Genomic DNA, 24,042 nt, shown 5'->3' on the forward strand with positions numbered 1-24,042 from the left:
AATGACTTGTATTTTATTGCAAACAGCCGTGCAGCAGTTTAATAAGTGTACTAGCAGATTATATTAGAATTTAATAACTAATGGAAATGACAGTAGAAATGTTAGAGCTATTACTTAACAATAGAAATCCCTACAGTGAATTCTCAATCAGTTCAGATAATCTCCTGATATATGAAAATCAGTACTCTTTCATGAGCTGACAGAAGCCCTCTAACAAAAGTTGCAAGTGCATTCAAATTAAATTTGAAGAAGTGGACTAAAGTTATACCTGTAGATTTAATCTCCAGTGCAGGAGAGACATAGACATAGACATGCTGGATCAGATCCAGGAAAGGACCATGAAGAAGGTTAATGAATTGAAGCATCTGTCATATGAGGAGAGGCTGAGAGAGCTGAGAGTATTTAGCCTGGAGGAAAGAAGGCTTAGAGGGATCTTATAAATATGTACAAATTCCAAGTGGGGTTGATAAAAAAGATTAATTCAGTGACAGGACAGGATGCAATGGGTATGAACTGAAGTACAAAAAATTCCATTTAAATATTAGAAAAGTCTTTTTTACTGTGAGGGTGGTCAGCACCTGAACAGGTAGCCCAGAAGTCACCATCCTTGGAGATATTCAGGACCCAACTGAACCAGGTTCTGGGTAACCTGCTTTAGTTGACCCTGCTCTGAGGAAGAATGATTGAACTAGATGATCTTCAGAGGTCCCTTCTGATCTCAATGATAATTTAGTTTATTCCATATAAGTTATCTCTGCATTTAACTAATTTTATTCTGTAATGATATACTTGCATTTTTCACCCTCCTGTGGATGACTGTATTCTTTTTTGAAGTAGGAAGTCCAAAACTAGACATAATATTTCTACTCATTAAGTGACAGGCTACTGTTTTATCTGTGACATCCCTGTTTATAGCCTAGGATTAGATTCGCCATTTAATTTAGTATTTTTATTTATTTTTAACTGTTTAGTCAGATACTCTCTCTCTTTTATTTTACAACTTTGGAGATTTTTTTTTTCTTGAGGGGTAAAAATTATTAAAATGGAGAAATAAACATGAAAAAAATGAGGAAGGAAAACAGTAAAAAATTCTTTTAATTAGTCCGCCAGCATCAGATACAGTATGGATAGTCCTAAGTATTGTTTTATGTATTGCTTTTATTGAAATGCATCATACTTATTTCTCTAGTGTGTCAATGGATTTTTGAATTTCAGTCCTGTTGTCTAAAGCACTTACAGCTGTTTAATTTGTGGTATTTCTATGTTATTGTTCAGGTCATGAATAAGCAATGATATAATAAGAAAAATGTACTTAGTGAAAGCTCAAGGGCTGAATGTTTTTGCTAGTCATGGCCTGTTCCTGGCTACTGGTCTTCATGTCAGCAGCATATGGCAGAAGTTCCAGCACAAATACTCAGTTTATCTTTGCTGAAGGATATTCACCAGGTGTATCCCACTGTTTTCTGAATATATATATCTATTATTTATATCTCATAGGTGAATCTTCTCAATTTTCCCCCTAGTCAACTTGGGAATCAATGTTTTATATCTGCCTTCCAGTATTGTGAACTATCTAAACAAGTCTCTGCAATACCACTTCAATCATTAGTTGATTATGTACTAAGGTTTTAATTTCTTCCTGTTAATTTCCTCTGTCTTGTAAAGTTTAGACACATCTACGTGTTCAGAAGATTGACAACTGTTTTCTTTGTTCTTTTATTTATCTCAGAGCCTTCTCCCAGTTTTGGGACATTTGTCCCTGTCACTGCACACATACTTATGGAGTTATTATTCTGTGTCCCTGCTGATCCTTGTTTAAAACTGCCCTCTGGAATAATTCTTCCCTGTACAAGATGAACTTACCTTTGTTCAGTTGTCCTCTGTGCCAGAACACCACCTTGTGGAAAAGCAAAGCAGAGCTTCGTCTTTGCTTGTTTAGAAAGACTGAAAAGACCTTAGCGTCCACATTCTTCCTGCTTACTTTTTGGTCCTTTCAGTTACTTTTGGGTAGCTCTGGGTAATATTTCCCAGTGCTATTACGGTCCATGTGAATGGACTACATGGAATAAAAATCAGAAGGTGGAAGGAACCTCATCACCTTCACTTGAAGTGGTGAAGCAGTAACAGAGATGTAAAAAGTGTTTTTATTTAATTTGATTACATTTATGGTTGTGCTAAGAAGATTGTACTGCTCTAATTAAGGCTTACTAGGATTTTCTATAATGAACTTGATTTCTCAGCTATTTATAGCTCAGGGAAAGAGTTTCCATACAGATATTTGGCATTTAGTGTCTCAAGCTGAATGGTATGGTTTTCTTTTTTCCTTTTTTTTTTTTTTTTTTTTAAGACTCTTTGGCTGCATTCTGTTTTGAGGGAGGCAATTTTTTTTTTGTGGTTTTATATGCTTTTTGTTCTCCTTTGGCAAGGCTTGATGCATGGAAAAAACAAATTTTCCAGACTCTTACCCTTTTATGTCAACTATTTCCTTTTTGCTATTTCAAACATAGTGCTTTGAAAGTCATTACTTTTTAACAGAGCCACTATGTAATTCAGTAAGCAGTCACCTCTAAGTACCTACCATAATGACTTTTTATACTTTGATACATAAAAATACTTAATATAATACAGATTTGTCAGTATTTTTTTCTGAAACAAAATTATTTACCTGACATGTTTAGTGTTTAATGTAAGTACTTGTGTATTTCTGTAAGGTTCACCTTTTTTGGATTCCCTTAAAATATAGAAACTCGTTTTCATTTTAATTTATGTTTTCTATTTATTATCTGTAGACCATTTAATACTACACCTGAAGGTGTAAAAATTTCTACAAGTTGGTCTCATTGTTGGTTCTGAGAGTCCTTCCTTTTACCCAAGGGGATGACGCATGTTTGTAAACCTCCAGTTAGAGTTCTGTGAACTTGATCCCTCAGTTCAAAAGCACAAGCCCTGATTAAGGTCTAATGCCATCCAGATAGTAAACAGAGACGTGTTTAAACTCTGCATAAGTTCTGAAATACTTCAGTCCTTTCTGTGGATTTGAAGCTTGCCTAGTGCTCGCAGATGACATTGAGCCTGGCACAGAATGTGACTGGTGGCTCAGGTGACTTCTTCATCTGTGTTTCAAGTGATGCCCAAATATTCTGCAAGTGTGACTCTTATGATCAGAAGATTTCCCAAGAAAGCAGGGAATCTCTTTTTTCTTCCTGAAATGTATCTCCACCATCATAGAAGAATGTCCTAACGGCTAGTTACTGAGTATTCATTCATAGTTACAAGTGAGATTAGGGTCCAAAGATGCTTCTTTACTCCTCTAGTTTCATTTGGGCCACAGAATGAAAAAATGGTAAAGAAGGTGGTACATGTACTCTTATAGTGTCTTTTTTGTTTCTGAATTGTGTCTAGAGATTATGCACAGTAAAATGCATAAATAGTACACAGGAGCCTCAGCCTAAGTATTCTGCTTCCCTTTTACTTGTTTGTTATCTGAGCTTCAGCAACGCAGTGTAGGAGAAATTATTACTTATGCTGGAGAGTAGGATGGTCAGAATACAGTTTGTGAGGTAAATAAGAGACTGTCTGAGGAGGGAATAGGAGGTAATATTGAAAGCAGATTTATTAGACCACAGAGGCGCGGTTGGTGGAGTTTCTCAGGTCTTTTTAAAAAATGTTTTTTCTATAGCACTAACACGATTTTTTTTTTTATATAATATATGTTTTTGTTAGAATAAGATAATCTTGTTAGTCCAAATGTTTTCATGACAAAATATCAAGGTGGTAAGATCTGCTGGCGACAGAAAGACAGGAGACATCAGTGCCACACTGGATGGCACACAGGAGGAACTGAGTGACCTTGAAGACAGGAGCAATCAATGTGCTGTAGATGAAATTCAAAGCAAAACAAGATTCTTCTGGACTCAGAGCCAAGATGTTTACTCTAAGTTGTTTGTTCATCAGCTTGAAGGGTGTAAGGATTTGTCTGCCTTAATTTTCCACTACATGGCCCATGTAATAGTCATCCCATACTTTGTTCTTAGTGTTGTGTTCAAGAGCAGTGAATTCAAGTTGGGACTGACTAGCGGACAGGAAGGATATAGAGAAAATCAGGGGGTGAGAAACCTGGGCTAAGGCTTAAAGAGATTTTATTACTCAAATATCACAGATGGAGTATAAAAATCAATACTTGAATGCTTTTCTGCAATATCCCTTCCAAATTTCTGTCCCCTACGAAAGCCGAGGACTGCAGACATCCCCTGAACGACTGTGTAAATGGCTACTGCACATGTTGGAGCTATGTAAATTGTTCTGTAAAGACAGATGCAGTTGTTTGATTTCAACAAAAGTTTTGCCACAGTAGGAATTTACAGGATTTGGCCTAGAAATTAAACATTTTTGCTACCGAAGTTTTATTTTTCATGCTCTAAATTAAGCTTTGGTTCACATAATCTATTTTAGCTCCATTTTTGTTGTTTCATACCCCCTGTCACAACTCATAGCACAGCTGTGGCATTTGTCTTGTTACAAGAAGGATCTGATAATCATGAAGTAACCTAGATTTATGCCCGTAGTGCTGAAGTGGTACCATATTTGTGAAAATAACAAAAAAAAAGAGAAGCAGTATGCAGCAGATGTGAAGGTTTTACCTTCACATTTAAGTAGGTTTATACTATCAGGGAGTGTGGGCTTAGCACAACCTGACAGTGTTTCAACTTACCAGATGTTCCACATGATCAAATAGATACTATACAGCTGTTTCCCATTCTTTTTACTGGGCTCAGATAAATACATAGTAAATGCTCTGAAATATGTTTATTGTATTTTGGCTAGAGTTGTGGCTGTTGCTGCAGAGATCTTACTTTCATCTATGGACACTGAGAATGTGCGGGGAAACCAATGGTGCTGTGGGAACGCTCCTTTTCTGTTGCTGTGAGGAGAAATTAGTGGATATTTGGTTGAAACAACCTTGATGATACTAGCTAGGGAGGGATGAAAAATGGGTTTTTCCTCTGTTTGTGGATGATGGGAGATTAGTGGCCCTATCTGCACACTGCAGAAGTGACTTCTCATCTCTAGGCACTGTCCCCCTGGGCTGACAGTGTTGTCCTTCCCATGTGAGTTTAACTTTCAGGGGAGGTGGTGGGTGCAGCAGGAGCAGCCATCCCACAGGTAGCTCATGCTCATCCCAGCATGAGCTTTCAACATGAAAGGAGATACTGGGTTGGATTTTGTATTCAGTGTAATACAGAAAACTGGGCATCTCCAGAGCTCCTGGTGGGGCTGCCTGCATCCCTCCTGTCTACTCATGCAGGTGCTGGCAGCATGCCCCAAGCTGGCCACTTGATTTGTTTTTTAAAGACATAGCTTTTTGGGGGTCAGTCTGAACAACTGCCCAGAACTGTTTCAGCACAGAAAGGCCCAGGTTATGTTAACTGCCACACCTGTCAACTTTATTCAATAACAGAGCAGCTAAGTAATGAAAAAGGATATTTCATTTCCCTTCACCTGCTTTTCTGCTCTTGTTTCTCCTTCCCTCCCTCCAGCTCCCCATGCTCTCCTTAGCTCTTTGACCTTACTGCTGCCTTCCTTCCCTCCTTTTGCCGTCGGCCTCCTGCCTTTCCAGATCTTCCCTTACACCTGGAAAATTCTTCTTCATGTTTACCAGGGACCTTCCTTGTTCTTCTTTAAATCCTTTAAAACCTTAATCTTCAGGGCAGAGGAATTACTTTCATCTTTCATTAATAATCTCTCTAACATTTCTTGACTGCTCTGTTCTTTTCAGATTTATAGCCTGGTCTTGCAAACATTTACAGAGAAGTAGCTGTTCGGTTAAATTGAGAACATTCAGTTAGAGGTTTGGAGGACTGGATTGTTCATTGGGAAGGTTTTTGGAATGGGAATATTTCTCATTCTGTAAAATACAGTGTTCAGTTATGGTTTTATGTACATTTTTATAATAAACATTTGTGGCCTCAGAGGAGCAGTGATAACTTCTGCATGCGATAACTTCTGCTTTTAACTTCTATTCCCAAACTCAAAATGTGGAACTTGTTCTCATAGAATTTTAAAGGTCATGAGCAAATTTACTGTTGATTATTTGACTTTATACCCAGAATCATATAAGAGGACATGTACAAGTGACCCTTCATTGTTTTGTGTTTCAGTATGGATTTGTGTTTCAGGAATCTCAAACATCTGGACTGCCTGAGTACATAAAGATTGTAGAAGTTGGGCCAAGAGATGGATTACAAAATGAAAAGGTAAGTTTTCTCTTTTCTGGAAATGTGTTTTGACATGCACATCAGCATTAATTTCATTGTGTAAAAGACACATATCCTGCTAATTGTGTCTTTTCTGTTTTGTACTATAAATGCATTTACTGATGTGAGTGTTAATAGCTGTCTTCTATATTAGAATAAAAGCGCATTAATATTTAGTCAGATGTTAAGACAATTTCTTGCTCTACTTAGTTAACTAGCCTTTCTGTTACTCTGCTGCTATTTGTCTCTATTTGTATTGTCAATCAGTCACATTCTGTCATGACAGAACTGGTAAATGCCATAAAATACTGCCTATCTTAGTGATGTGTTTGTGCTACATGTGCTAGTCTGCTAGGGATAGTACAGTAGGTTTTGTTACACTTCCTGCTGAACAGGCATGGAAGGAGAGAGAAATGGTAGGGAAGCATGGGAAAAGATTGGAAGAGACTATGTAAAATAGGGTACATGTGTCAAAACAAGTATCTCTTTCCACAAACAGAAGGATAAGCTTATATATTTCATGGTTACTGACACCAAAGGTGTTAATAGTATAAACAGAATAGGAAATTCACTCTGCTTCAGCTGTGGAGATTTTTTTTTTTCCATTTTTCTCTGATTGTACTTTCTGTGTTACTGTTTCCTTTGTCACTTTTTGCTAGGTTTGTGTTTGTTTAATAATTAATGAGGCTACTGCAAGTAATTTCTCTTTCTTTTGTGCTGGACAAAAAATGGAGTAGGGTCATGTACACTCCCTAATGGTTTTGTTGTGCAGTAGCTTCCTACTGTTGTGAAGCTGTATAGTTATGGTACAGTGTATGAGTACAGTTCATTATTTTTTTTTTTAAAAAAAGTATTGATTACGTGCTAAGAACATTTCACTTACAAAAGTTTCTTACTTCATGAAGTTAATTTACTATATATACTATACTATGGTGTAACTCTGTGTCCATAGGTGATAGTCCCAACTGATATCAAAATTGAGTTAATCAACCGGCTTTCCAGAACAGGGCTGCCTGCAATAGAAGCAACCAGTTTTGTTTCATCCAAATGGGTCCCTCAGGTATGTAAATTCATCACCATTCAGAACTAGTTCAATTTAAGTGCCATTTCATGCAGTGCAGGTTTCCAGTAGTACAGCCTGTATAATTGTGCAAGAAGATGGAACTAAACCAATATATTGTTTGTTCGTAAAATCGGATATTATTGTCAGACACTGCTTATACAGTTTTCAAGACTTACACTTTTTTCAGGTCAGCTGAAGTAATTCTTAAAAAGTAGTCAAAATTGAGAAAAATTCAGCAAGCTGTGCAGAAAGTTGGTGAATTCCTAACTCCAGCAGGGAAGTGTAAGCCAAGTATGGTAACAAGGAGAGCAGAAGTTGTAGCCTTTATGACCAAAGGGCTGTCCAACAGTCTGTGAGAACAGAGCAAGTCTGGTGAGGGTAGCCAGGGCAGCCAAGAGTACTCACGCTCAGGTGAGTCCACAGGGGTGCAGCAGGTCCAGTGGCAAACTGGGAGGTCAACTCTGTGAGACACAGTCAAGACCCACTCAGGAAGGCGCATGGTAAACACAGGCTTGGCTGCTGCTGTGCAGCTGCAGTTTGTCAGGCAGGGAGGAAGCATGAGAGCATCCCGGCCTACAAAGGGAAGGCACATTAAGACATTTTAACAGCTGTTTGGGGTGCTCTGCTGATCTGCTTTCCAGCTTTTCTTGGTGAGCTCCAAGGCTTCTGATTGAGGCTTCTCAATTTGCTCTCTTCTTATCAATGGGCTGGCCTTGAGCATAAGCAGCTAAACTCTAAGAAGGGAAGCACTATGGGTCCTGAACAACAGAAATGTTAGGAGTACAATTTGCCGTGGTTACTACATAGGGTGTGAGAAGTCTTAAATATTGTCATCACTTGCCAAACATAAATAATTTAGCAGATGATTCCCTGTTTCCCACTTGCAGAAGAAGAGTAGGAATTTGAATGAGTATGTGTGTGCAAGGAACAGCAGTAAATGGGGAGTGAGATAACTGGGTCACAAGATGCTGAGTGTGGATAAGACATGTGGGGACAATGTATCAACCCTCTGAGCAAAGGGCAGCTGGGATTCAGAATGTTGAGTGTAGACATAGTGATAAAGATTTGAACATATGAAGCTGTCAGGTTGCAGAGTACTTATCTTGAGTATCGAGTTGAACACCAGTGGGTTGGATCTCTGCGGGACAGTCATTGTGAAGGGGACTTGCTGTGGAGACAACATTAGTTCAGAGCTCTAGAATCAGAGTAAAGACCTAGGTACACAGGACTTCTGCAACTGAGAGAACTTCTCTGCAGAGTCCCATCGCGCCAAACCAGGGGAGTAAACTCCCAAGGCCTAAAGGTTGTGTGGATTGTCGTGGTAACTTTACTCTTCCCTGAAGCCAAAGACCATATTTTATCTGCTGCACTTTGTAAATATCCTTGTAAATTTCTGCTGTGCAGTCCTCCTTTTCCAAACATATACACTTAGATGTTATGGATTCTAGTTAAGGAGAAGTGTTGCAGATTCTATCCTGATTTTGAGCTTGCTCACAAAGAAGCAACAACTTTCTGCAGCTAATAATATAGAGAAAATTCTGTACAATCAGTGTTATTGTTGTCTTGTGGAATAGAGACAAAGAAAGCTCGTACATTTCATTTTTCTCTTTATTTGTATATATATATATAATTGTAATTAAAGAATTGGGATGATGATACATTACTAATATTTAATGTTGTTCCTGCCTCTTTCTACTCTTCTGAGAAATAATAGTCATCAGTATAAAAAGAAAGGTAGCATACCTTTTTTCTTTTCTCCTAAATTAAATTCCATTTTCTACATTTGGGAGTATGTTTGGAAGATCAAAATTTGGGACTTCAGTGTATGTAATAGTATTTAGGCATGTTAGTTATTTTGCAGATCTGGCACTCTGTGAGCAGCCATAATGCATTTTGATGAATTGTAATAATTTGCTTACTATTTTTCCAGAACTATTTTTTACATTTAGTACCATTCAGCAGAAATCCCAGCCTTTCTGAAATCAACAGCAATCCTAAATCACTATTAGGGGCTGCAAGACTTTGAGATTTAGCACTGCAAGTTCAGGCTTAGTTCTGAAGTATACTATGTAGCTGCTGTTTCTGCATATTTAATAATTCCCCACAAGTAAGGAAATAAGTCAACACTTGTCTATATAATTTAAACAAATTTTCAAGAAATGATGCACTTGTTTGCTCAGAAGCATTTGTGTACTTATACATTTAGTAAAGACTACACAAGTTATTTACAAAGTAAAACTTGATATTAGTTTATTTGAGAAAATACTTCATTTTTTAACATTGTTGTACATCTTTTGTCAAAATGCATATAAAGTTTGTCCTTTTTAAACCAAAAATGCATCCTGGGCCTGGACTGTATCCTAGGTTTTCCTCTGAGAGACAAAAGCATGGTATGATAATACTTCTTATTCATGAGTTAGCTGAGCAAACCGGCTGTACAGCACTCTTTAAGGGACTCCTTGGATGTATTTCAGCATTCCTGGGATCACCAGGGAAGGGCCTAAAGGAAGGATAATAGTGAAAGGGGAAGTGAACAGCAACAATGCAGAATTTCTTTGGTATTAACACAGGAGCAATGAGTTTTCAGATTGTGTCCATTAAAAGTAGCTTGGGTAAGTTTTTCCAAGTGCCATCAAACCTTGGCAGTTACAGCAACAGAGAATAATGTAGGGATTTTTAAAAATTAGAAGGAAAAGTCCAAAGCAAAGGTGGATTTCTTAATTTCTTTTAAAATTATTTCCTTTCCCTGTGAGCCATTAGGAGTACCAGGCTTAGCACAGGTTTGTCAGTTTTGGAAACAATGAACAATCCTTTCTTATTTTAAATTCATGTCTGAATACTTTATTGTAATCGCTTAAATTATGTTTAAAGTGTTTTTTTGTTTGAAAGATAAGATTGTGTTGCTTTGATAGGGAGAGCAATCTTGACTTTGTCTTTTCTCCTTTCTTTTTTTCTTTTCATAGGTTATGGGAATAGAATTCACAATTATGTTTAAATAACTCATTCACTTATTTCTTCTTCTAGTATTTTAAAGCTCTTTTATAGTTTCCCATCCACTGTTTTTTTTGGCAGAGATTTTTTTACTGAGAAAAGCTAAAAGAAAAAGTTCCACAGTAGCAAGGTGCCATATAAAACAGGATCCCACACCTATAACCTAAATGGCCAAAAATTATAAATAACTAGCATTAGAAAGCTTATTTTTAAACACATTTTTAAAATAAATATTTTATTACAATTTAAAATCTTATAACATGCAATATGTGTTAAAATGGGATTTTACTTACAGGACAAATAGTAAAGGGACAAATGCAATACATATAATATTATTTGGACCTGGCAACTTTATACTGGTTGAAAAATTTGTTGTTTTGGTTTTTTATTATGTTTTATGTCAGGCTATAGTTTTAAGAGTGTGGAATTAGTTCCAGATTTGTCATCTAATTAATGATTTGGTGTAAAAAAATCTTCTTTGCCCTAAGAAATGTAAATACTATTTATGTTAAATTAAGGTATGAAAGATTGTTCTAAAAAAAAAAAAAGAAGGCATTTCCAAATGTTTTTTTTTGTGAGGTTACCAGAAAAGTTAAGCAGTCACACTGATTTCGTTCATGTAGAAACCATGGCAAAAAGTTGCTTTGTGCCATCACTTGTTTCCTGATGCGAAATGGTTTGTGTCTGGCTACATATATGTGACATTCCCTATGTTAACTTCCTTATAGATAAGTTTGGCTTACATTTGAGGAGCTATACATGCATTTTTCTGATATTTTTAAACTATTTGTTTTCATAGTGGGAAATAAGTTATAGGAATATTCCAGGTTGCCAGTAGTGTTGTCACTTAATAACCTAGTTTAATTTAATAACACATATCTAGAGTTGTGGTACTGCAAAACTATCAATAAAGTATTCATTAAAAATAATGAGTAATGAAAGCTTTGCAGTTCATGTCTTTTTATATGGTACTCCTCAAATGACTTTTCATCAGTATGGAAAGAATCAGAAATCCAATTTAATATTGTTTACTTGGAAGATTTGCTTTTATGAGACCTGGTTTCAAAAGCATTTAAATACACCATACAGTTTTTAAGACTCAACATTTCTAAGACATGAAATGCTAGGGATATGTTTTATTAACTGTATTGTTTTCAGGCATGCACACCATTAAAAAAAAGCTAATTTTTCCTCCACTTCTTTAATGAAAATGTGCTTGTCAAAATAATCTGCAGTTTATTACATTAGTAAGTCTTTGATTCATCTTCTTGTTTAGTAGATGGAGTATATTTAATCTTGAGTAAGAAAAGTGTTAAGAATATCTTAAAAAGGCATAGTTTATTTTGTGAGGAGACTAAGGAAATAAATGTTTGAATAAAGTAATGGTCGTTGATCTTTGCTATAATAAGGAAGTTATTTCCTTCTTTTGAAATAAAATTCTAAAGATATTAAAATGTACACACTGGACTTTTCTGTTTTTTAAGACAGATATGTGATTAATCTTTTCAAATATGCTGATTACAATGTTGAGTAATTCAGAGTCAATTATGCTTAAGATTGTGAAGTCACATTTATCAGAGTGCTGACATTTTCAAGATTTGGGTGGTTTTAATATGTTACTTACTCTGTTAATTCCACCTATTGAGTCTACTGAGATAAGTTTAAAGTTGCAATAATAGATGATGATCAACATGATCACAAATCTCAATTTATGACACAAATTATGTATTTACAGATATACACAAAAAGAAACACTGTACAAATCTTAGCCCCAGTTCTATATTCAGGTAGGACTGGAAAGCTTGCAACTCAAATACTCAAATGTTAAGAAATAAAAAAATTGAGTGTTTGTACATCATCAATTTAACCCCTTTGTTGTCACGCTTTCTATATGAGCTATATACCTAATGAAGGCAAAAACGTAGTCTAAGCCAATTTCTACTTAGCTATATGAGATCAGACAGTAACCACAGATCAATAAAAATGTATTATGTATTTTAGATGGCAGATCATAAAGAAGTAATGAGGGGCATTGAGCGGCATCCTGGAGTCCAATATCCTGTTCTCACACCTAATCTTCAAGGTTTTCATTCTGCTGTAAGTGTCTTCCTAGAAGATGTCCACAATTACCTCCTTCGTGTTTCAGATGCCTTCAGTTCAGTACCATAAACTAGCTATTTAATGTCACATAGGCTGTCCTGTTAAAACTAAACTATAGGGTTTTTTTAATTAAAACCTCTCAGTTTTTGTTATGAAAAATAGCTAAATTCACAGAGTGATGTTAAGCTCTATATATTAATATTTTAATGGAAGTATTGATCACACAGTCTTTTCAAATTCCTATAAATAATGCTTGTGTATAAAGACAGCAGTCCTTTAACTTGTTGGCCCAAGAAAAGTTTCTGAAGAGTGTCTTATTACTGGAAAATAGTGAAGAAGAATGCAAAAAGAACCAAATAAATTAGAATGCTTTATAGGAAAGCATTAGATTTCTTAAACTCTGCATTTCATTTTTTTTGGTGTTTGAAAGCTTAAATTGTTTCAGTTCATACAAAATAAATATTCAAAATTATGGACTCTAATTGCATAGAATTGCAAACACGGAGCAGTTCAGTCTTCATAAAACATGCACATTGACAATAAAATCTTTACACTTTTTGGTTTTCTGAACATTTTTAATGCTGGTGTGCTTTTTTTTGTCTTGTTATAGGACAAGCCATATTTGGAAAGCATACTGCTTGATGGACATTTGTGGTGTAGTCTGTCATTCAGTTTCTATACTGTATATGAAATATCTGTTAAAAGAGAATCCTGTACATTGGGGAGGGAGTTTTTATAAGGGCATGTAGTGATAGGATAGGGGGTATGGTTTTAAACTGAAAGAGGGTAAATTTAGATTAGATATTAGGAAGAAAATCTTTACTGTGAGGGTGGTGAGATGCTGGAACAGGTTGCCCAGGGAAGATGTGGCTGACGCCTCAAATCATAGAATCATAGAATCACAGAATGTCTTGAGCTGGAAGGGACTCCTAAACGTCATCTAGTCCAACTCCCCTACAATACGCAGAGACATCAACTGGAACAGATTGCTCAGAGTCCTATCAAGCCTGACCTTGAATGTGTCCAGGGATGGGGCCTCCCCCACCTTTCTAGGCAACCCGTTCCAGTGATCCAGCACCCTCATATTAAATAACTTTTTCCTGATGTCCAACCTAAATCTACCCTGCTGTAGCTTAAAACCATTACCCCTGGTCCTGTCATTACATGTCCTGTGAACAGCTCTTCCCCAGCCTTTTTATAGGCCTCTTTCAGGTATTGGAAGGTTGCTATAAGGTCTCCCTGGAGTATTCTCTTCTTCAGGCTGAACAACCCCAACTCCCTCAGCCTGTCTTCATAAGAGAGGTGCTCCAGCCCTCTCATCATTTCTGTGGCCTTCCTCTGGACACTCTCAAACAGGTCCACATCCTGTTTGTGTCAGGTTCCTCAGATGGTCACAAACCTTGTCTTCGCTTATGGTGGGAGGGACTTTGTCTCTCTGGTCTGCATCTTGTGGGCCATCAACATGAGAGTTGTAAGGAAAGGGATTGTCAGTGAAGACTGAGCCAAAAAAAGTTGTTGAGACTCTCAGCCTTCTCCTGGTCTGTTGTTACTAGTTCACCACTGTGGCTCATAAGGGGGGGATGCTTTCTTCAACTTCCCTTTTCTGATTTACACACCTGAGAATCCCTTCTTGTTTTTCTTTACATCTCTTGCCAAGTTCAGCTCCAGCTGCACGTTGGCCTTCCTGACCTCATCCCTACACAACTGGGAAACATCCCTGTACTCTTCCCAGGAAACCTGTCCCACTTCCACTCCCTGTGTCATTCCATCTTGCCTTTTAGTTTGACCAGCAGGTCTCAACTCAGCCATGCTGGTCTCTTGCCTTCCTTGCCCGATTTCCTACACCTAGGGATTGAGATCTCTTGCACTTTATGGAAAGCATCCTTGAAGATCTGCCAGCTCTGTTCTGCTCCCTTATCTCTGAGGGCCATTTGCCATGGGGTTCTACTTACTAGCTTCTTGAAGAGCTGGAAGTTTGCTTTCCTAAAATTTAGAGTCCTGACTATACTTTTCATCTGCCTCATACTCCTTAGGACAGTGAACTGCATGAGTGCATGATCACTGCAGCCCAGGCTGCCTTCAACTTTAACATCCCAGATGAGTTCACTTGCATTTGTGACCATCAGGTCCAATAACACATCCCCTTGGGTAGAGCTGTCTGTTTCTTTTTTTAAGAAGTTGTCATCAAGGCACTCCAGGAGTTTCCTGGATTGCCTACAGCTTGCCGTGCTACTTTTCCAACAGATGTGAGGGTGGTTGAAATGTTCAAGGCCAGGTTGAATGCAGCTTGGAGCACCCTGGTCTAGTGGGAGGTGTCCCTGCCCATGCAGAAGGGTTGGAACTAGAGGATCTTTAAGGTCCCTTCCAACGCAAACAATTCTGTGATTCTGTGATGATTCTATAGGCAACTTAACTATCAACAGTCAGATTTATGGTGCCACAGCTTTGTCTGCAGTAGTAGCTTGCATGGGTTGAATTAAATCTGCTATATCTCTATACCACATTTAGTGATACAATTAAAACAATGTGAAAATACTTGTAGGTTATTGCTGAATTCTTTCTTGAGGCTATTTTTTTTTCTTCCCTCTATTTCAGAGGATACTTATTTCTGTGAGGGTTGCTGAAGCTTAGACATTATTCTGCAGAAGTGGAGAGAAGAGGGAAAAGCTCCATTCTTTTTCACAGAACAAGAGTATTTTTCTCACTGGATAGTGGAAATTAATTAATTAGCTATTTTTCTAAGCTTAAATGTTTTCTTCTTCTACAATTTGACTTTCAAGATTCTAGTTTATTTACTGAGTACTGAGGGACATGAGTACAAGCTCAGGCTAATTGCCCCTTCAGTGGAGTCACCACATTTACACATTTTCTAGACTGGTGTTTGTTCAGAGACTTTTTCTCAGCAGACTCTCACATACTCATTTTCTACATTATCCATATCAACTATGACAACAAGAGCAACGTAGCCTTTGATGCTAGAGCTGGCTCTAACAGGTAAAATCCCTGTTGGTTATTCTTGCTGCTCTGGGCACATGCACACACAGAGCTTTCCAAAGCATGAGAATGACTTCCTGGCATTCATGAGAAACAGTCTTTGTGCAGAGGGTGGATATTTCAGAGTTGTTATACGATCTCTTCCTTTTCTGAAAAATAAATATAAGTATCAATCATTGTTATTTTCATAGTTGGTTTATATGGTTTCCAACATCTTAATACTGTTATCATTTATCACTTTAAAAATTGCTTACCTAATTGTGAAAAAGAGGAAGTAAATATGGCATGGTGAATTAAATCAAAGTTTGATTCAATGTATTTTCATGTAATGGATTTTAAAGAAATTGGAACGAAACTTATATTTTAGATATGGATGCTATACTTACAATGTGCTTTTAAATTCTAGAGTGGCATAAAGAATTAAATTCTTAATCTAATATTTTAATATAGTATTATGATTCTGGTTTATTGAAATTTATTTTTCAGATTGCAGCAGGGGCTACAGAAGTCTCAGTATTTGGTGCGGCATCTGAATCCTTTAGCAAAATGAATATTAATTGTTCAATTGAAGAAAGTATGGAAAAATTTGAAGAAATTGCTAAATCTGCAAGGAATATGAATATTCCAGTGCGTGGGTAAATATGAAGATTCTTAAGTAATACAGAGTTATCTGAGTCACAGGGTTTATCTGTATGGTATATAATATCTATATACATTTTTACATTTTAGCTTAGTTTACAAATAGTCTTTATTGTGATTTTTAAGAAAAAGTTGGATGTATTTAGATATTTTGCTTTATGTTTTGTATCTGCTTAATGGTGACTAATGTTTTCTGAAAACTGAAAAAAAAAATTAGCTGTGTGCATAAATATAGCCATTTTATTATACAAATTGTTTTTATCATCACAGATGACAGAATAAAGTTTATTGTGTTGCTGAGAACTCATAACACTGTTGTCTGCACCTTAAAAAATACTCTGCATACTGTTATTATATCACTTCATGCACTGTAGAATCAAGATATAAAAGTGATAGACCAAATTTACTTCTAAGAAAAAAAATATTCTCAATGTAAGTTATTCTGAAAACTCCAAGTGTTCAAGTATTTGGAGTTTCTAGTGCATGAAACTCTGGAATTTTCCAGTATTTATCTTTCTCTGGAGTACCTTCTCTTAAGATTGAAATCATTCTGAATGGTACTCACCCTTGAACAGCCTTTCTTTTTCATTTCCTTTTTCTTTTTCATTACACAAAGCTCTTATCTCAGATTACTTGTGAAAGTCCTTGTGAATGTAAAAAGGCTTACATAGGTCCAAGGAGAAGCTCAACAGAGGTATATACTAAGACAAGAGACTAAGTGCTTGAAAACTTGTTTGGGAATAAATACTAGGTTCTCTCTTTCCTCCAGAAGCAGTGGTTTGATAATTCTCCTGCTCAGCTTTTCCACAGTAGTATGGTAGTTTGAGCATTTGCTTTGAGAAAGGAAGAGCTGACTTGTTCCTTATCCTCAGAGGATTACAGGATAACAGAATGGTTTAGGTTGAGAAGGAACACTGAAGATCATCTTGTCCAACCCAAAAATTTTTACACATGCACACATCCAACCAAGGGTAGCTTGTAAATGCATGGGTCCCCATTCCCTAGCTTGATTATATGTTTCAGATAGAAAATCATGGAATAGAGAGGTAAAGAACTTTCACTGTATTGAGAAACAATAACTTGTAGCAGAGTTTAAGTACTCTGCCTAGCTGCTAATCTGTCAGATAGAGTCAGGGTTTGCCTTCCTGAGCAATTTTTCTTATAAGAGGTCTGTTTGCTTGATAGGTCTTTACCACCACTGTTTCTGAAACTAGGTTCTGAGCGAAGATCAAAACTAGTAATTTGGGTTCTCCAGGAAGATTAAGCTCTAGAATGTCTGAATTTTATGTCCCAGATTGGTGTGGATAAGGGAGTAGACAGTCAATCCAGAAAAGACAGCATGTGTATGGCAACAAACCTTATGCACTGGTGAGCATTTTTACACTAAGCTTTTGATTTCTGGTTTTCTCAGATGTGTAGGCATGTCAGGCAATATTTTTGGTTTCATATTCCTGTATTTGACTAGGAAAATGCCATAATAGAGACAATAATCAAGGGAATCCTCAAATCTTATTCATTGTATGTTTTTAGACAGCTATGGGTGTCAACAAATAGACTTTGCAACCTGTCCAAAAGATGTAAACTGCAGGTGAAAAGAAGCCCCTGTGGTGTACTGTTATGTGGGAGCTTCAAATGTCAGTTTACCTTCTGTGCACTATTTCCTCATATTTAAGAAACTGGCAACCTGCTGCTTCTTTTTCCACATATTGCATGTCTAAGGCAGTTGTAATACTCCAGTAGCAATTATTCTGGCACTCATACAGTGATGTGATGGAAATTAATGTTCCCGTGACAGGATTCTACAGCAGTCCCATACATCTATTGTCTTCTAGCTGATGAACTGTGTGTGGTGTGTTTTTCTACACATAGCAGAAAAAAAGGTGAAAGCAGCAGGATGGGAAGGCACACACAGAGAGGAAGAAATAAGAGGCAGAAAATAGTCAAACAGAAGCAGAGCACAAAAAAAAAAAAAAAGAGAAAAAAATAGTAATTAAGACTAAAAGGAAGGAGAACAAAGCAAGGAGATACAAAGAGAGGAGTATCAAGAACTAGGTAATGAAGCAAACAATTAAAAACAGCAGTACAGAGCTGAAGAGATATGAGATAATTTAATTCAGAGAAAATACAACCAGATTATGATTTAGAAGTGCTTACTTCATGCATCCAGTTCGAAGACCTGTAATTTCACTGCAAACCTAGGCAAACTTCACACAGTATATGCAGGACAATTTTATTGAGTCTGTCATGCCAGGTGCAGTATGTTACCCAGTGCTTCAACCCTGAATTGCTTAATATCAGATATGCTACAAAGTGAACAGATTCAAAGTTGTCAATGAAAATTATGTCAGTTCACTCCAGCTTTAGCTTTTTTTTCTTAGGCTTAGAGGTCTCAGAAAAGTGAATCATCCAGAAGTAGGAGGCCGTTGACAGAATCATTCCATATGTGGGATTATAACCTAGTAAAGAATCCAATAAGAGATGATAAGTGTATTGAAGAGAAACTACATTTATGTTTATGTTAAAACTATCTTCATCACAGGATATTGGCTTGGGAACTAATTTATCCAGTAAAGATTAGAGGCTGAGGCATCAGGAGGTAATATGCTAGACTAACATTACACTTCAACAAATCATACATTTCAGGAGAGGACTGTCAGATATATGTTCAGGGGGATCTAATGTAACTCAATAATAAAGTAGTTAATGTGCTACAAATCTTCTAAGAAACTAAATTGCAGAATATGGAGCCTTATTTAATAAAGAAACCCAAAACTGAGGTATTAATTCTGAGTATTTAACGTGTCCCTTGAACATGGATTTCAGCATATTAAAATACTGAAATAAGTTTTGAGCATGCTAGAAGATAAAAGAGAACTAGTTAACATTATCTGTTTGGACTTTGAGCACATTTCTAAAAAGTCCCTTCCAGGGAGATTTTGAGGAGGCAAAAAAGTAATTAATGAAAAAGAAAATGTTGCTGTGGATCAGAATATAGACAAATATGTTCTCAAGAGAATAACTAGCAAGTCTTGTGATACATTGAGTCTTGTTCCTGCATGTTCATACTCATTCAGATGCACTCCATGTGGGTTGCAGAGGTACAGGAATCTGTAGGAAGCATTGAGATGGAATGATTACTTAGAAATAAAAATAATAAAGAGATTGTTTAATGTCCACTTAGTCCAGTACTTTCATTTAAGCTCCAGTGTACTGTCTTTTGTTGAGTAGAATTCTGAAGACCATAAAAGTAATAGCAGGAGAATGAACATAGAAATACAGAATTCAGAAGGACTTTTTTTTAACGGTAGATCTCTTAGCAGTTGAACACAGTTCTAGAAGGTGGACTTAAAACTTTTAATTAGATAAAAAATTAAAATATACCCATAAAAAAAAAAGCATCAGTTTTGAGTGCTAGATCCAGAAAATAAATATGTCTGTTTACAACATTTCAGCTGCTTGTGAGGGGGAAGATTATGGAAGCAAACTGTCATTTTCTATTTAATTCTGGAAGACTAAACTATAAGTTTCAGGAAGTAAAACTTACAAAGAGAGTTCATAGAAGTATTCAGTGCAATCAAAGTGACTTTTTCCTTGAAATAAAAAATAAAAACTATCTGTCAATGCATGCAATATATGATCTTGATTTATGATCTTATATGTGGCTGCTTTTAGTGACAGGTAAAATAGATGGCAAAATTCTCTAAATGCTGAGACAGTCAAGGCTTTGTAGCAAGTTGTTCTTTGTGCCACGTACTTTATGTTTTATATACTCATCTGTAAGTGTCACATGGACAAGTCAAGCAGGGGCAGAAACTGACAGTTCCAGAAGCTGAAATTTGAGACTTCCTGTTGAATGACGTCAAAATCCAGCACTCTGAAAACAAAAGGTTGGGATGTTACATAATTCATCAGTTGACATTTGGTGTTTAGAATTGGTGCTCATGGTTTGACTAGTTGTTATTTAATTTTCAGGAGAAGATTAGTTTCAGGTTTTATTTTGTTTTGTGGCTTCTATTTACTGAAAATAATGATATATTTTCTACAGCTATTGTCACATGTAGCAAATCTGAGCATGACCACCCAACAAGTCTGAGCTTGTTATCCTAAATCTGCTTGTAGTTACTAGAGGGAAACAGGCAGTCTTCAGGCCATGGTTTATTGTAAGTGCTTTTCCAAGTTCCTGCCTTACGATAAGATGAACCACTCCTGATGATCCATCCTTTTGGCTTCAAAGGATTTTGGGTCCTATTCTATGTTAGCCATCCTGTAGGTGGCTTGTTTAAGACACAGACTGTAGATTATTGTCTTTGATATCAGAAGTTAGAAGAGATAAATCCCATCCTACTTGTGCATAGGCTAACACCTTGTCAATTATGTAAATTACAATAGATATAAGAAATGTGTTAGTAGGCTTTGTGCTGCAAGGTAACAAAGCTCTGGACTATGTAGACAAAGATTTGTACTCTGTGCACTGAGAATCAACATTTTGTTTTTAATCACCCTTTTAGAGACTTTTAAAAAATGGTGGCCAAAACCTGCAGCTTTTGCTCAAACAAGCTCCCAGGATTACACATTTTGTCATCTAATATAAATTTTGTAGACTAAGTATTTTGCTTGAATTACTGAGGTAATAAAAATATTAATATGCATAAATAGTAATTGTAATAATTTTAATACAGAGATTGTTTCCTTTCTGAAGTACTGTTATTGTTTAAAGTGTTATTTATTTGCAGGAAATATAGTTGAGTGCTTTGCCCTAACTCCTTATTTGTGCAGTTGAAAAATACTTCAGAAATACTTTAAAGGGCTTCAAATTTTATTTCCTATTTTTACTGGCAATTTAGAGTTTATGTCGTGAACATAAATCATTGGCAATCTTTGGATCTTATAAAAAATACACTCAAACAGTTGAAACTAAACTTTCAGTTTTACATGTCTTACTGTTGCTACAGCTGCACTAACATTGACTCGATCATCATCCAGAAGATTTATGTTGTCAGCTGTCACACTGAAAATCTGTAGCACAGTACACAGTTTTCTAAATGTTTACTATATTAGTTCAAATATTTATGAAGAATTGAAGTCTTATGTATGGTCTTAGAAGTTAGACTATTTATTAGTGTCATAAAGGGGGTTTTATTTTTATTTTTTGTACATGCATATAAACTTTACCATAACATCTGGGATACATTCTGTGAAGACACTGAGCCAAATCAGTTATAAACTGTGTGGTCAGCTAATTACTACTATGCATATTCTGCATGTGAAATGACACAAAATAGTGCTGGTTTTAGAATTGCATCTTTTAATGCATAATAGATAATTTTGGAAAGTAATAATGAAGTTTGTTTTGTTTATAAAGAACATCCTGATTATCTGAAACTTCTGATTATCCTCTTTTTTCTTCTATTACAGTTAATGTTAAATATCTTAATTCAAGATATTTGGATGGCCTCGCATTACTGTATTTTATATATCTAATTAGAAGTACCATGAGATAAACAACAATTCAGTTTTGCACAAGCCAATACAGTTTATAGCTGCATATGTTTTACAAATACAGACAGACTTTCAACTCATATTTTCTGGCATTCTGGAGTGCTTAGGGCAGGAGTACAAATGGTTTTTTGCATTGCCTTGAACCCTCGTTTTTAGATTACACTGTGTAGTTTAGCATAGTCACAATTATACTGATAATAGGGTGAATGATACCGTTATGACTTCTTTAGATAGTAAAACCAATATAACATTTTCATGTCACTAAAAGTGACCCTGTATTTGAGATTACATGAAGAAAAAAATGCAGATGAACAATTAATAGACTTGGAAACAACACATTTTTGTATGTGGATGATAAACAAATCTACAGGGTTACACAGTATTAAGCCAGCTGGTCACAGTCCCCTGGAGAAGTTTGAGAAGCTAAGATGTGGGGATTTCTCTCTACTGAGGATAGGTTAAGAAAAGGATGTAGGAGACATCGTAATATCTATCATACTGGAGGATTGCACTGTGTAAGAAGATATGTTTTCCTTAGGAATAACTTTATACCAACTTTTACCCATTATTTTGGTGCCTGCATATAGAAAGTAATATTATTAGTTAAGTTGTTGGGGTTTTTTTTAGAAAAGAAGGATACCTGAGGAAAGTAAAAACTATCCCCGTTGCTTCTTAAAGAGTAGTGTCAAATCAGAGTTGAAATCTTAGTATGAAATTATAAAGTAATAATAATGTGTTTGCTGGTATGTTACTGATTGATGCAGGGATAATTTGATATAGTTATTTAAAGTTAAGTGGTTTTGTGGCCCTTTATTGTAGTAACAGTTTTGTTCTTAGAGAAGTTATTTTCTAGAATATAGTTTATAATTTTACAGTGTTCTTAGGGCATTCTAAAATAACAATAACTATGGGATTCACTTTGAATACCATATATATTACTGGCAACTGGGCACTACATACATAGAGGGGGTTGTTTTTTGGTGGGATTTTTGTTTGTTTGTTTGTTTTGTTTTTTTACAAATCAAATGTGGAAAAAAAGCCTCCTGACCTTTTTTTGCACATTTTGGGCTTGGCTTGGAGATTCTGTTTCTGGAAGAATCTCCCTTCCCTCTTCTCATCTTTGTATTTCCCTTCTCCTTACAGTAAAATTGCCTGTTTTTAACAAATGGCTTCCTTTGCAAAGAGTCAGAATATATATCAACCTTGTATCGTGAATTCAGCAAATCATAGGCATATACATTTTAGCACAAACATCCAATAAAAATAAATACATCTGCAGTGAACATGGTAAATTATGCGAACTTACACTATAATAATAAACAGGAAACAGCAGCATCTGAGTCTGCAACTGGCTTCTCAGGAGGCTCTGTGCTTCCAGCTGTGGTAGCAGCTGTGGATCTGGCTCTTGGAGCTCTTGCTGAAACAAGCTGACAAAGGGCTGATTACAACATGGAGTTCAGTTTCTTCTTGGATTCATTTTCCTTTTAACACACTTTGGTTATGAAAAGTTTGCTCATTTACCCTGTTTGTGGTTTTATATTCTGCACTTCACAGTCATTGGACTGGTGTGAAGATTATCACCATTCCTAGTGACCTTGATCGTGGGGACCTTATACTGTCTCTACCATTTGTGGAACATTGCAATTCAGTTTTGGCTTACTGGAAGAAATTGAAAACTCTCTTCCTCCTCCTTCTCCCTCCCCATCCCCAGAGGCTGTGCAGCATTTTTGTCCAACATGTTACACAGTGAAGTTGTTGGAGTTTATTTTTTTAGTTGTTTGTATATGCAAAGAAAACAGTTTAGGAGAAGACTAAATTATACTCACCTGCAGTGAAATCTGCAGACAAGAGACTGGGTAAACTCTGCCAGGTGAAACATGTAGAGAATTTATTTTTATTAAAGGGAGGAATTCTGATTTCACAGAACCTTAGTGAGTAAAACAGCATTTACCCCTGTGTTCCTAAAGCAGCTGTATAGATACGTTCACTTATTGCTGGTCCTTTCCACCTCTGGTTGCATGGGCTCTTTTCTTGATTGCATGCTAAAGACACAGTTAAACTACTAGAACGTCTGGCCTTGATTCAGCAAAGATTTAAGCACATACTTAGAAATAAGCACTTCCATTGCAGACTCTGCTTTTTGAACTCCCAGATACTTACTTCTGCTCTAATGCCGTAAAGTGTCTCTGGTGAATATCCCGAGACTGAGACAGTCTTTTTCATTTCAAATTCTTTTTTCTTTCAGTGCTGCCATCTTTTTAGAAAACAGCTGTATTCTCCAGCTTAATTGAATCCCCAAATTAAATCCCAGTTGCCTCTCTAACTCATTGCTCAAACTCTTCCCTCTTTTTCCCTCTGCTGCTTTTCTTCACATAGGATCTTGCTTCTTTTCCTAAGGAGAAAGAGATACAGTATGCTGTTCCTTCTGTCACTCTCTTCTCACCCTCCCCTCCTCTAATCCTTTCTCTTTCTCTCCACTGTCAGAGCAGCAGGAGTTTCTTG

General features: G+C 36.3%; 1 protein-coding gene across 3 annotated transcripts in view; it reads left to right on the forward strand.

The window, feature by feature from the left end:
- HMGCLL1 (3-hydroxymethyl-3-methylglutaryl-CoA lyase like 1) overlaps positions 1-24,042 on the forward strand; it is an 83,878-nt gene that overhangs the window by 16,281 nt on the left and 43,555 nt on the right. Inside the window, exons 2-5 of one of the 3 annotated variants that reach the window (XM_051615392.1) lie at positions 6,159-6,254; positions 7,207-7,314; positions 12,310-12,405; positions 15,889-16,029. In XM_051615392.1, coding sequence (XP_051471352.1) covers positions 6,159-6,254; positions 7,207-7,314; positions 12,310-12,405; positions 15,889-16,029 — 441 coding nt within the window. Of the gene's footprint in view, positions 1-6,158; positions 6,255-7,206; positions 7,315-12,309; positions 12,406-15,888; positions 16,038-24,042 lie in introns of all 3 variants that reach the window. The other 2 variants (XM_051615390.1, XM_051615391.1) reach the window with 2 other exon arrangements.

Source organism: Apus apus, chromosome 3, assembly GCF_020740795.1.
Source record: "Apus apus isolate bApuApu2 chromosome 3, bApuApu2.pri.cur, whole genome shotgun sequence".
NCBI lineage: Eukaryota > Metazoa > Chordata > Aves > Apodiformes > Apodidae > Apus > Apus apus.